At 38.3% G+C, this 13,495-nt stretch overlaps 1 protein-coding gene across 18 annotated transcripts in view; it reads right to left on the bottom strand.

Annotated features, from left to right (window-relative positions):
• The window catches only part of CEP112 (centrosomal protein 112), a 413,727-nt gene that overhangs the window by 366,201 nt on the left and 34,031 nt on the right, over window positions 1–13,495 (bottom strand). For 16 of the 18 annotated variants that reach the window (XM_082370414.1, XM_082370412.1, XM_082370410.1 and 13 more), the window contains 2 exons: window positions 8,240–8,330; window positions 5,705–5,803 (listed from right to left, as the gene is read on the bottom strand). In XM_082370414.1, the coding sequence (XP_082226540.1) occupies window positions 5,705–5,803; window positions 8,240–8,330 (190 nt within the window). The remainder of the gene's footprint in view (window positions 1–5,704; window positions 5,804–8,239; window positions 8,331–13,495) is intronic. The other 2 variants (XM_082370426.1, XM_082370427.1) reach the window with 1 other exon arrangement.

Genomic DNA, 13,495 nt, shown 5'->3' with positions numbered 1-13,495 from the left:
AAAAGCAAGAATGAACACTATAAACAAGTATAAATCTCCTGTTGTTGTTATTCATTTACAATACATTGAATTTGTCTCATACCCACTTTTAATATGTAATGAGAACTATGCATAGTAGAGCATGTTCTTTAGTCTATTTGAGGGAAATAAGCAATCTATTTTCTGATTTTATAACAGCAGCCCGACGTGCTTTGAAGTTAAATGTTCCCACTTTCTAATCCACAAGTAACATGGACTTGCAGCAATCTGTAAAGTCTTAACATTTACTTTCTTCATGCTCTTTTAGAAGACTTCTTGTTCCCTCACAATACCTCAAGAAAGAATACCACAATAAGGAATGTCCAAAATGGAAGATAAAAAGAACTTATGTGAAACATTAAAGTCTAGCAAAATATTATACAGAAAGCAAAGCCAAAAATAATTTAGTTCCAATAGCATGAATAAATCACGTGACAGAACATTTCTTGTTTGAAAAACAGAGTCACAATAATAAAATAAATAAAAATTTAAACTAGACATAAATACAGATATCTGAATGCTCTCTAATGAAAACTGGCTTTTAACATTTTATTTTGTTAAGTTTTTTAGCAGAATTGTTCGGTTACAAAGAGTTCTGTCAGTTTGTTTCTTCAGATTATTCAGGACTTGGTCAAACTGACCTCCTTATAGACTAACTAATGTTGATCAAATAGAGATGCTCCAAGGTTCCAGAAAAATAGAAGGACACTTTATCTGACATTTAAGCTGTCTTAGAGGAAAGGACATTCTCGGGCAATATATTACTAGCAGCACAACTAGAATAAGCGTTTTTAAGTAACAGCATCCGTCAGAACTGCCAAAACTCTTTCTATAGCATAAAATAAATTCAGTCATCAATGTCAAATCAATTATGCTCCAAAATAATGTTTTTAAGTCAATATTTTAGAACTTGAAAAATGTTTTCCACAGAAAAAATACTACAAATGAAGGTTCATTCATTGGTTTACTTACATTTCAACAAACATTTAATGAGCACAAATGAAATACAGATATAGACATCAATCACTGCCACAAGGAAAAGCAAATAAGCCAAAGGAACAGAATGGAAACACACATGTACTGTCACCTGATTTATGAGACAAGTAACACTGCAGCGCAGCAGGAAAAGAATAGTCTGCAATAAATGTGAGTGTCACCTGGATACTTATAAGGGACAAAAACAAATCTTAACTTCCTATCTTACAACATATACTACAATCGGCCCCAGATGGCATGTAGATCTAAACAGAAAAAGTAAAACAATAGAGTTGTTAGAAGAAAATATAGGAGAACATCGTCAGGAACTCAAGATAGTCAAAGACTTTAAACAGGACAGAGAAAGCATTTTTTCATGAGATGAAAATGTGAAAATGAACAGCATTAAAATTTAAAATTTCTGTTCATCAAAGACACCAGTAAGAGAATGAAGGAAAGCAACAAAGTGGAAGAAAATATTTACAATACTATATTCCAAAAGTAGTCATCCAGAACAGATACAAAGCTCTTACATATTCAGAAGAAAAAGGCAGACAACCCAACAGGAAAACTGGCAAAGTCTTCAGCAAGCACTTCACTCTGAGAGGCTACCCAAACTGTCAGTCAACATATTAAAAGGCATCTAACTCTATCAGTCATCAGGAAAATACATATTAAAAGCACACTTGGCAATGTCACTAACCACTGTCAAGAACGGCTAAGTTTTATAATTAAAAGAAAAACTAACTGACAACACCAAGTATGGAAGAGAAAGTCGAGGGGCAGGAACCGGTACACGCCGCATCCCGATGAGGGTGCAGAGCGGCACAATCACTTTAGAAAACCGTTTGGCAGCATCTACCGTATGCATTAGCTTTGAGCTCCTTGGCTTCCAACTAGCCCACTTTATTTAGCCCAGGACCCCGAGGCTCGGCAGCGTGGGCGCGCCTCTCACCTGGACTCGCCCGCGTGTCCGCTCAGCCGGGGGACAGCTGCACCCGGTGGCCGAGCACAGTTCTGGACCAGCCCCGGCAGGGCGACCACGGGGAGGACAGCCAGGGGTCCCTCACTCCTTACAGGGGGGGTTCGGGGGCGTCCCCAGCTGCCGAGGGCTTGCAGGTGCCCCCCAGCCCTGGACAGGAAGTTCTCCCCCATGGGCTCTGCCCTCAGTGGGGCCGCCGGACTAGGGTAGGGGTGCTGTCCACCCTCGGGAGCTCCCCGCGGGATCGGGGGGCCTCACTCCCGCTGATCTCCTCCGCTCCATCCTCCGCCGGGTCCCATTTCCTCCACTGCCTGTCCTGGGAGATCTCCCGCACAAATTCTGAAGAGACCTGACCTAAGGGCGTCACCTAAAGCGTCCCCTCTGTTTGTTTTTTCCTGATGGGAGCGAGGCTCTCAGTCAGCACCTAGGCCCCGGGTGGGAACGGCTGGGGGGCTGGTGACCCGATGGAAGGCCCGGGAGAGCCCTCCCCCTCCGGGTCTCCCAGCCGTGCTCAGGAAAAAAGAAAAGACTTTTACATAAAGACAGTCATGCATGAAATATATGTTAACAAAGCAAGAAAGCTTCCCAAAAGCTAAAGGTTAAAAAGGTTAAAGAGTAATTAAAAAAATAATACGGGAGGAATTGTATTATTTAATTGCTAGCTTTACCAAGTAAATCTCTACTTGAATTATGCATTCCTAGGGAAAATATTAACACACTCCTAGGAAAAGAAAGAATACAATTGGGGGAGAAATATATTTTTTCAACAATAACTAGAAAATTAAAAATCTAGACCATCTAATGAATCAGAAAGTAGGTGCTGACAGGCATGCCAGCAATATAAAACGTGTGCCCCTTAGTACAGAGCACAAAATTAACTAGCCATAAACTGATCATTCAGAGGAAGAAAGAAACAAAAGTGCACTTGCACATTCTCATACAAAACTAAAATCAAAGCAAAATCGAAGCTTTTGAATACACTGGGTATTTAAATTATTCCACTGTGATCAAGAGATATAGTTCAACCTGATTAATGCATATGTGTTATAAATATATAAAAATGCAAGACTTTCCTATTTTACACTGTTAGTGCATTCTTCGAACAATAAAAATGTGAAACAAAACCCAAGGCAGTCCTAGTTTTAGGGCATTACCTCAAAATATTTTAGATGTTTTATCTTAATTTTATTATATGAATGAAAACTTTAATCCTCTGAACAGTTAAATAATCGTGAAAAGTACTTTATGTGCTAAGAAATGTACATCAGAAGTTTCCAATGGCTAAGGGCAAAGCCAAGTTTAAAAGGACAGCCCAGAATTTTATTTTTCACTTTGATACTGCGCTCTGGCAAACAGAAGGGGTCTTTCTGAGGGACTTCCTGTGCCCCTCTCCCACACCAGCGACTCAGCACTCCCCTCCAGTGGCGGCTTCCCCTACCCCTTCAAAGGTGAAAAGGGTCTTCTTTCGACCTCCTAGTGCCCTCTCAGGGTCAATGTTTTCTTCCCCTTCATTAGCATACTCCCCAAACGCCTGGGAGGGTCACACTGCTTCAAGTCCCGCCCGGCCCCTCCCCTCTAGCTGTGGCCGATGCGCAGCCGGCCCCCTCACTCTGAAGTCTCTGAAGACAGAGCTGTCCCAGGCCCTGGACACAGCCGCCGCCTACAGCCGTGCGGCTGTGAGACAAGACGCCAGCCCTGGAGGCTCACTCGTGGAGCTGGAAACCTTGAACTCCCCAATTAATCTTAGCGCCTCTCTTAACCCTACCAGTCTAGAATAACACGTTGAATCCCTTGAAGTGCTTCCCCCATTGGACAATCAATTAACTGACAGAGAGACAACCTTCCCATTTTCCTGGAACCAAACCTTCAGGCGCCCTCTTATTCAGCCCACCAATCAGCCACTAAGCATTCTTTATTCTCTTTGAAATGTGTTTCTTTCCTATCCTTTCCGTCTTCACAGAAATCACACCACTGTGGAGTCCACCACAGACACCTAAAGGAGGGTTGGCTCCCTTTCTCCGTGTCTATGCACACCCACTGTGACCTTCTTAATACCACCTAGTCACGTGTCCTAAAGTACTGCTTTCATTAAAGGTCGGTATTAGTTTGGGGCTTCCCTGGTGGCGCAGTGGTTAAGAATCCGCCTGCTTCCCTGGTGGCGCAGTGGTTAAGAATCCGCCTGCCAATGCAGGGGACACGGGTTCAAGCCCTGGTCCAGGAAGATCCCACATGCCGCGGAGCAACTAAGCCCGTGTGCCACAACTACTGAGCCTGAGCTCTAGAGCACACGAGCCACAACTACTGAAGCCCACGCGCCTAGAGCCCATGCTCCCAACAAGAGAAGCCACTGCAATGAGAAGCCCGAGCACCAAAACGAAGAGTAGCCCCCGCTCACCACAACTAGAGAAAGCCCGCGTGCAGCAACAAAGACCCAAAGCAGCCAAAAATAAATAAATAAATGTATTTTTTAAAAAAGAACATTATTAGTAGGAAGGGTTCTAGGTTTTTTTAAAAAAATAACAACCCCTGATGTCAGTGAAGAAGTAAGAAATAGACAGTCCTATATACTTCTGGTTGGAGAACAAATTGGTATACACCTTCTGGAGGGCAATGTACCAAGATCTAACATAACCTAAGAAAGCAACCAAATAGGTATAAATGGACTCTTTTATGGAATTTTATTGCAGTATTACTTATATTAGCAATAAACTGGGAGCAACCTACATGTCCAAAAATGTCAGAATGTTTAAATAGGTTATGAACTACCTACCCAAAAGAAAAATTAGTGCCACCATTAATATTCATGCTAATAGAACTATTATAAACTTATACCAAATTTAAAACAGCACATAATAAAATAGTAATTATAATATGACCCCAATTTTGTTTAAATCTTAATTTTATAAATACACACAGAAAAAAATGAGGGAAAGATATATATAACAAAATGTTAATACAAATTTTATTCATCTGACTTTATGTGTTTTTCAAATTTTTCAAGTTACAAATTATTTTGATAATAATAAAGTGGGATTAAAAAATTGATCAAACCCCTTTTCACTTCCTGAAAGCATTTAAACAGCATATATGTAAAGTGGAATGTGGAGGGGAAAAATAATTAATCTCACTACTGCCTAAAATTTAAAAGCTAAACTTCTCAGTTTAGCATTCAAAGCTCCAATACAACCCAGCCTGATGGCACTGCCCTCTAACCCTACCTGAGTCCCGGTCATGGCCACACCTTTCTTCACGCCTCTTTCTGCCTCTAGTTCCTGCCCCCTCCTCCCTATCCACCCAGAATCATTCACAGCCAGCCTCTGAGCATGAAAACCATTATCCACGATGGCGGCTCATCCTGAGGTCTCCTGGAGAATATTTTTAACCCAACTGACCTTGCTTCTCCAAGTCCTCCTCCTCTCCCCTCCACCTCAGGATTCTACTTTCTATATAACTCATTTTGGTTATACAGTTTGATCATACACTATCTTAAAGTTTATTTAACTGTTTCATGTGTATATGTCTTATTTCACCAACAAGAAAGTCAGCTTGTCGAGGGCAGGGACCATTCATGCTTCTTTGGAATGTTATTTCTCTTTCCTGTTCCCCAAGTCCTTCCCAGTGCTCACACAGTACTCAATGTCTAACAGCCAGTAATAGTCATTGTTTAGAATTAAATTAGTGCAGATGTTTTCCAAATACAACATGATTCTGCCACATCAACATACATACATGAAACAAATACTTTTTTACCCCAAGATTCCAACTATTAAGGCGAGCTTCGATGTCACTGTCATCCAAAGAAAGAGCAGATTTCTTCGAATGAATTTCCTGAAATACAAAAGAGAAAAAGAAAAACAGGATGAAAAAAAAAGACAAGATGGAGGGAAGAAACAAAAGAGGAAATGAAGGAGGGAAAGAAGGGAGTGAGAGAATGAAGGAAGGAAGGGCAAAGGGGAGGGAGGGAGGGAGGGAGAAAACAGGACAAAATATATGTCATTCAGAGTAATGAGAGTTTTGTGTGCCTTTTTTAGTAATGCGATACTACCCTCAGAGGAAAGGATTATGTTACAACTGAGTTAGTTCTCAATTCTAAGTAATGACTGTTTATTACAGCTGCTTAAGGCTATGAGATGCCTTCACAATATATTCACACAGCAACTAGATTTCAAAAAAAAAAAAATCAAAAAAATATTTTAAAAAATAATCCAGACTCTTCTCTTTAAGTTCTTTCACAAAAAGTTTTAATTGTGGTATACCACAGTAGCTTTAAAGGTAGGTAGGGGAACACTTGGAAAAATGAATTATTAACTCTCGTTAAAATTAGTTAACAGGGAAGTTTGTATTGCTGTCCAAGAAGCTCTTTGTTCTTAAATTAATTCTCATTCATACACTGTACATAAAGAAAAATAAGCTTTGGATTCACATCATGAAAACATAATTATTTATTATGAAAAAGTAATTCTTTACTTCTTAAAAAAATTAAGGGACTTCCCTGGTGGCGCAGTGGTTAAGAATCTGCCTGCCAATGCAGGGGACACGGGTTCGAGCCCTGGTCCAGGAAGATTCCACATGTCGCGGAGCAACTAAGCCCATGTGCCACAACTACTGAGCGTGCGCTCTAGGGCCTGTGAGCCACAACTACTGAGCCTGCGCACCTAGAGCCCGTACTCTGTAGCAAGAGAAGCCACCACAATGAGAAGCTTGTGCATTGCAACGAAGAGTAGCCCCTGCTTGCCACAACTAGAGAAAGCCTGCGCACAGCAACGAAGACCCAACACACAAAAATAAATAAGTAAAAATAAATAAATTTATAAAAAAATAAAATAAAATTCCATGCTCTTTTCCCTCCCATATAATTTATTATATTACAAACTTATCAAACCAGATTAAAATTATAATTAACTGAGGAGCACCAAAGACCTGTACCCAGAAATGGACAATGATCTGAAAGCCCTAAAAACTTAGAAAGGTAAGTCTGTGTAAAATAATAATGTATATCCTACAGTACAGCCAAAATATTTTATTTTATTTAAATTTAAATTTAATTTGTTGGTATAGCATTTTCATGCTTTTAGAAAACCTCACTACTAAAAAATAAATCTATTTATCTATGGTCATTTAAATTATCTGAAGTGATGAAAAATACATTTAAATGTTCTTCAGACAAAGATGTAGAGAACAAATGTATGGACACCAAGGGGGGAAAGCCGTGGCGGGGTGGGGATGGTGGTGTGCTGAATTGGGCGATTGGGATTGACATGTATACACTGATATGTATAAAACTGATGACTAATAAGAACCTGCTGTATAAAAAAATAAATAAAATTAAATTAAAAATTTTTTTAAAAATGTTCTTCATATTTTACTGAATCCCCAGATTTCTATTGAACAAAATGTTGGGTTTATTATATACACTATATTAAAATTCATTATTGCCTCTACCATTGGTCACTTGCTTTTTGAATGTTTGTGTGTGTGTGTGAATGAGAATGTCTTTTAAAATGTACCTCCCTTATTTATTTTGAGTAAATATAATGATTGATAATAAGTTCACAAATATCTAAAATGTGCTGCTCTTTATATTAAGATATTTATGAAAGTTCCAAACTGGAACTCTCCATCACTGGAGAAAATGGAAGGAGTTATGTTCAGAGCAAATGTGCTAAAACAGTCATGTATCACATACGACTTGCTTGTAACTAAAAGTCTCATCACCCAAGACAAGCAGAGTTATGCTGTAGGAAGCAGGCAGAGTCCTTCTCTTTATCAAGCTGACTGGAATGCTCATTAGCTCCACGGTCAAACCAAATCTATGTTAAGTAGTTAAATGCAAGAGAAGTATTCATATTTCAAGATAGGAACAGTTCACCTTCATCAGGAAGGCAGTGTTCCCTACTTCACTACAAACTAATCCCAATTTCTTAAGTTTATGACCATTGTGTGTCTAATCATTTTTAGATATATACTGAGTAAAAGGGGAAAAATAACTAAAAAACAAACCTTTTCAAAGTTATTCTTCAATGCACAGGAAAAATGATAGACTGATTAACACGATGCCTCAGAATCTTTGAGAAAGCAGAAGGAACGCTATGGAATAGACCAAATACACCACTTTCTTTGAAACCAGTATATTCACCAAAACCTTCAGACTTTATTGTTTGTAAGTAATCGTTGGAATTTAACAATATGAAACTAAAAATATGTGGAGATATTTTAAAGCAAGAAGCAAACAAACAAAAAAACCAAAGTAGAATCTGATCTTACACAACTCTTTGGGGTAATAATCTGTCCATCTTCTCTGTAGGTTGGACTCATAGACTGTGATCTGGTTTGGAGCTTTGCAATGCATTGTTCCCTATTAAGAGATCAAAACAGTCACAATCAGAATTGGGGGAATTCAGAGGACACAGGGGTATTCAAATCTAGGATTACAATTTTTTTTTTCTTTTGGAAATGAGATGACTGTTTATATTAACAATGACGTTTCAATAGCAAAGAAAAAAGAATACGAATAATAACCACTTGTATTTATTAAACTATAAATAAAATGTCACCTAAATGCCACATGCTTGCTTACAAACAAATGCTACTGTTAAGTGGGACTATAATAAACCACATGTATTTCCCCTTTTCCTAAGTGTAGGAAGAGAAAAATTGAAGCATACATTCTCAGAGAAGATAATTGTTTTAAAAGGTTAGCAAGTTTTGTTGGATTCATGTTTCACATCATGATGAAGTCTTAAAATATATGAAATAACAAAACTTTCACATAGCTGAAAGTCTGAATTAATTTGAAGCCATCTCAGAAACCACAGATAAATCAAAGTCCTAAATTTAAAAATATGCCGTGTTAATTTAGGTAAAACATGATAAGTACAGCATAAATAGGAAAATAGTTTAAGCTTCCAGATGAATTAGAACAAAAAGATTTTTCTCCAATATAAAATATAGTACAAAAAATGCCATTCTCAATATTCTACTTTAGCCTAGAGTCTCCCATATATTTTTTTCTTTTTTAAAAAAGAGCTCTATTGAGGTATAATTGACATACAAAGAACTGAACATATTTAATGTGTGCAATTTGATGAGTTTGAACATACGCAAACACCTGTGATACCATCACCACAATCAAGGTAACAGACATATCCAATACTTCCCAGAGTTTCCCTGTGACCCTTTGTTTTTGTTTTTGTTTTTGTTTTGTTGTAAGAACACTTAATATGAGGTCTATCCTTTTAACAAATTTTGAAGAGCACAATACTACATTGTTAACTAGGCACTATGCTGAAGACATGGAAACAACCCAAGTATCCATCAACAGAGAAATGGATAGAGCAAAAGTGGTATACGCATACAATGTGATATTGTTAACTCTTTAACTGAATTATGTGGATGGCACTTGGTGCAATCATCTTCCTGTACTGCCATATTTTTATATTACCAGGGATAATGGATAAATTACTTTAACCATTATCCTAGGGAATCTAGTTTCCTAAGAAAATATTTGACTTCCCTTCATGTCCACTTCTCTCCCATATATTTCTATTCGAGCTACTTCAATGAAAGTTCCATGATTACAAATATCTATTCTCTGAATGGTTACTTCAAGAGACACAAAATGAAAACTAACCATTATTTAATGAATTAAAGCCACTGACTTTCAACCACTAGACATATTAGGATTTCCTTCACAAGTTGTGGGTCATACTAAGTATTCTCAAAAGACAGAACAGTAGCTCAAAAAGACAAGATTAAAATTAATGTGTTTTTTGGTAGTTAACACTGACAGAATAACATTCCTTAGACTAGTTACTAAGTAATTTAGAATGTCTGAAAGTTATTTTAAAGAGAGCTGTGGATTTTTTTTATACCCCTACTCAGTAGTCCAGATATCCAAATACTTAAAAATAAATGAGAAAAGGAGATAAAGTAATATTTTGAGAATAATCTCATCAGCCAGTGTGCTTGAGCTGATATAAAGCATTTAAAACTTAGTATGTGGGAAGAGACACCCTGATATATCACACTAAGTAGTGGCCTGTTCTTCTTTAAGAATAGATTAAACAATCATAAAAAGAGCGATATTTAAAAATTGAAAAATGCTTAAATATTAAAAGTAATTCTTCTCATAGAAAATATTAATAAAAAAGAGGACTGAAACATTTATCTATTTATTACACAGGGTGCATACATAAAACAACACATCCTTTTAAGTCACATGTAGCTGTCTTCTGTACCGATCTACCTCTTTCCCTTCACAGTAAATTTTCAAAATAAGTTATTGAATCTATGTCCTATCCTGCCATGTCCTTTCCAATCAACTCCAATCTGACTTCCACTCATCCTGAAAGTGCTGTAAGTAAAGTCAGCATTGATCTCCTAGGCGCCCAAGCAAATGAGCCGTGATCTGTTCTTACCCTGGCTGCTCTCACTAAAACATTAGGGGTGGTGCTTTAAAGACGCCACATTTACTGGCGCCACAGAACCATTCTTTCCCGGTTCCTATCCGGTCCTTTAGAAATCTCCTTCACAGCTTTTTCACTAGCCTTTCTTTCTCTACCCATCTCATACATGCTATAATCCCTGGGGTTCTGTGTCTAACCATATTTATTTTCCTTTTATGTGCTTTCCCTGGTCAATCCAATATACTATTAGTTTTTCAAATAATAAGGAGAAGCTCTGATTACCAATCTACATCTCCAGCCCAAACTGCTCTCTTGGCCTCCAACCCCATTGCAAATACAAACTGAATAGCCCTACCTCCAATTCAACATGCCCCAAACTAAATTCATTCTATTTCCCCTGAAACATGCTCCAGTGCAGGCCAAGTAAAGCAGAGGCATTGCCGAAGTCAGCTTCTTGTGAAGGCAGTTGAGCCAACTAAAGAAGGAGGTCAGTATCATTGCTAAAATCCAGCTGGCACAAGAAGCACAGGGCATTAAGCACAGAAGTTTCATCTCTTGCCACTAATAATGACTCCAGCTGGAAACACAATTAACTGGAACTCTAAGGAGGTACAAAGACGGCTCAAATTCACAGTGACGGGGCTGGAGGTCAGGGTGAACAGGGAGACAGAGAGTAGGGGGCAAAGCTTAACCCTGTGTTATCCTTTAGGAAGAACAGCAGGTGCTGCCTGCCACAGAGAATAAATAGCAAGTCATGGAGCTTATAAAGACAGCCTACAGTTGGTACGGGGGACACAATTACAGCGAGGTCAGGATTACGGAGCTTTTGCCAGTGAGGAGGAGGGACTGCGGCTCAGTTCACGTGTGGGTGTCAAGCTAGCCCAGAAAGCAGGGTCTCAGTGTATGAGTAAGATTCCCTGACGTGCAAGTGCCTCTTTCCTCCTCTTGAGGAGTAAAACTAGAGGAAATATAAGTTTTTCCCTTTCGCTTTTTCCTAAAGCTAAAATATTTCAACGGCAATCCAGAAACATTCTCCCGGCATCTTTGCTGGTTCCAAATACTACAGAGACACAGACTGGTCACTGTAAAAATAAAGAGATAAGTAATGAGACATATAATAAGCTTTAAAAGCCTAAAAAAAGACTGACTGAATTTCTTCCTGCAAAAGAAACTTATATATATATGGAAAATTTCTAAAATGTCTTTTTAATTTGTGTCCGCAATGTGATTCAAGTAGACATTTCAGATATAAAAAGGAAATAAACAATCTGTGATCATAAAAATGTGCTTAAAAATGAAAAACATGATTACCAAATTTTAAAACCACAATGTAAGAAGAGAATGGCAGATAAAATATAGCATAAAATCAAATCAGCGAACTAGAAAACTACTTCAAGAAATATTCTGAGAACACACAAAAAAATTAAGGGATGAATATAATAAATAAAAATTCAACAGATAAGGAAGATAAATTCAAAATCTCTCACATCAAAATAATATGAATTCCGGAAGGCATAAATAAAACAGAAACTGGGAAAACAATAATTAAAGAAATAGTAGTGACAATGCCAGTCAAGACTACATTGGAGAAAAACCTAAAGGAATAACCTAGAACATCTCTTTTAGCTTGGACAAAAATGCAATGCCCAAAACAACCCCCAAAAATGTAACGTCATGCTATTGTCAAAAAGACCACAAATAAATGTTGGTGAGGATGTGGAAAAAAGGAAAACCTAGCACCCTGTTAGTGGGTATGTAAATTGGTGGAGCCACTGTGGAAAACAGTAAGGACGGTCCTCAAAAAAACTAAAAATAGAACTACCATATGATCCAGCAATTCCACTCCTGGGTATATATGCAGAGAAAATGAAAACACTAATTCAAAAAGATACATGCACCCCAATGTTCACAGCAGCACTATTCACAGTAGCCAAGACATGGAAGCAACCTAGGTGTCCATCAACAGATGAATGGATGAAGGTGTGGTACATATATACAATGGAATACTACTCAGCCATAAAAAAGAATAAAATTTTGCCCTTTGCGACAACATGGATGGACCTAAAATGTTTTATGCTAAGTGAAATAAGTCAGACAGAGAAAGGCAAACACTGAATGTTATCATTTATATGTGAAATCTAAAAAATAAAGCAAACAAATATAACAAAACAGAAGCAGACTCACAAGCTAATTGTTACCAGTAGCGAGACGGGTAGGGGGAGGGACAAGATAGGAGGAGGGGATTAAGAGGTACAAACTACTCTGTATAAAATAAATAAGATACAAGGATATGTTGTACAGCACAGGGAATACAGCCAATATTTTATAATAACTTTAAATGCAATATAATCTATAAAAATACCGAATCACTAGTTGTATGCCTGAAACTAATATAATATCGTAAATCAACTATACTTTAATTTTAAAAAATGTAATGTCATATAAAGGACAGGAACTGAAGGTCTGCCAGGCTCTGGTTTCAGAGACAGCTAGAAAGAGCAGGAAGTATGACTCTGGACAAGTATGAGAGAATCAAAGTTCCTCTAAGTAGAAGGACAAAGTCAAACTCATCAAGAAACCAGAAGCAGGGATGGAGTTCCTTGTTCTTGAGAAGAAGCTGAAAATCAGTGCTGGTGACCACTTCGGAAAGCTCTGGCTTATAAGAAGCTTTGTGCCAGGGAAAGGCAAGGAACAGAGACATGGCCTCAAAGCCAAGGAACTAAACTCGTCGTATGAAAGGACAGAGTTCAAAGTGAAAAGAGGGGGACTTCCATGGTGGCACAGTGGTTAAGAATCCGCCTGCCAATGCAGGGGACACGGGTTTGATCCCTGGTCCGGGAAGATCCCACACGCCACGGAGCAACTAAGCCCGTGTGCCACAACTACTGAGCCCGCGTGCTACAACTACTGAGCCCATGCTCCACAACAAGAGAAGCCACCGAAATGAGTAGCCCCCACTCGCCGAAACTAGAGAAAGCCCGCGTGCAGCAATGAAGACCCAATGCAACCAAAAATCATTTTTAAAAAATAAATTAAAAAAAAAAAAAAGTAAAAAGAGGCATTTGGTTCCCCAAACTCCTATAAACAGGAGGCAGGCTGAGAAAACTACTCAGCT

Source organism: Balaenoptera borealis (genome assembly GCF_965194805.1).
Source record: "Balaenoptera borealis genome assembly, chromosome: 20".
Lineage (NCBI taxonomy): Eukaryota > Metazoa > Chordata > Mammalia > Artiodactyla > Balaenopteridae > Balaenoptera > Balaenoptera borealis.
This window is presented reverse-complemented; position numbering and strand designations above follow the sequence as displayed.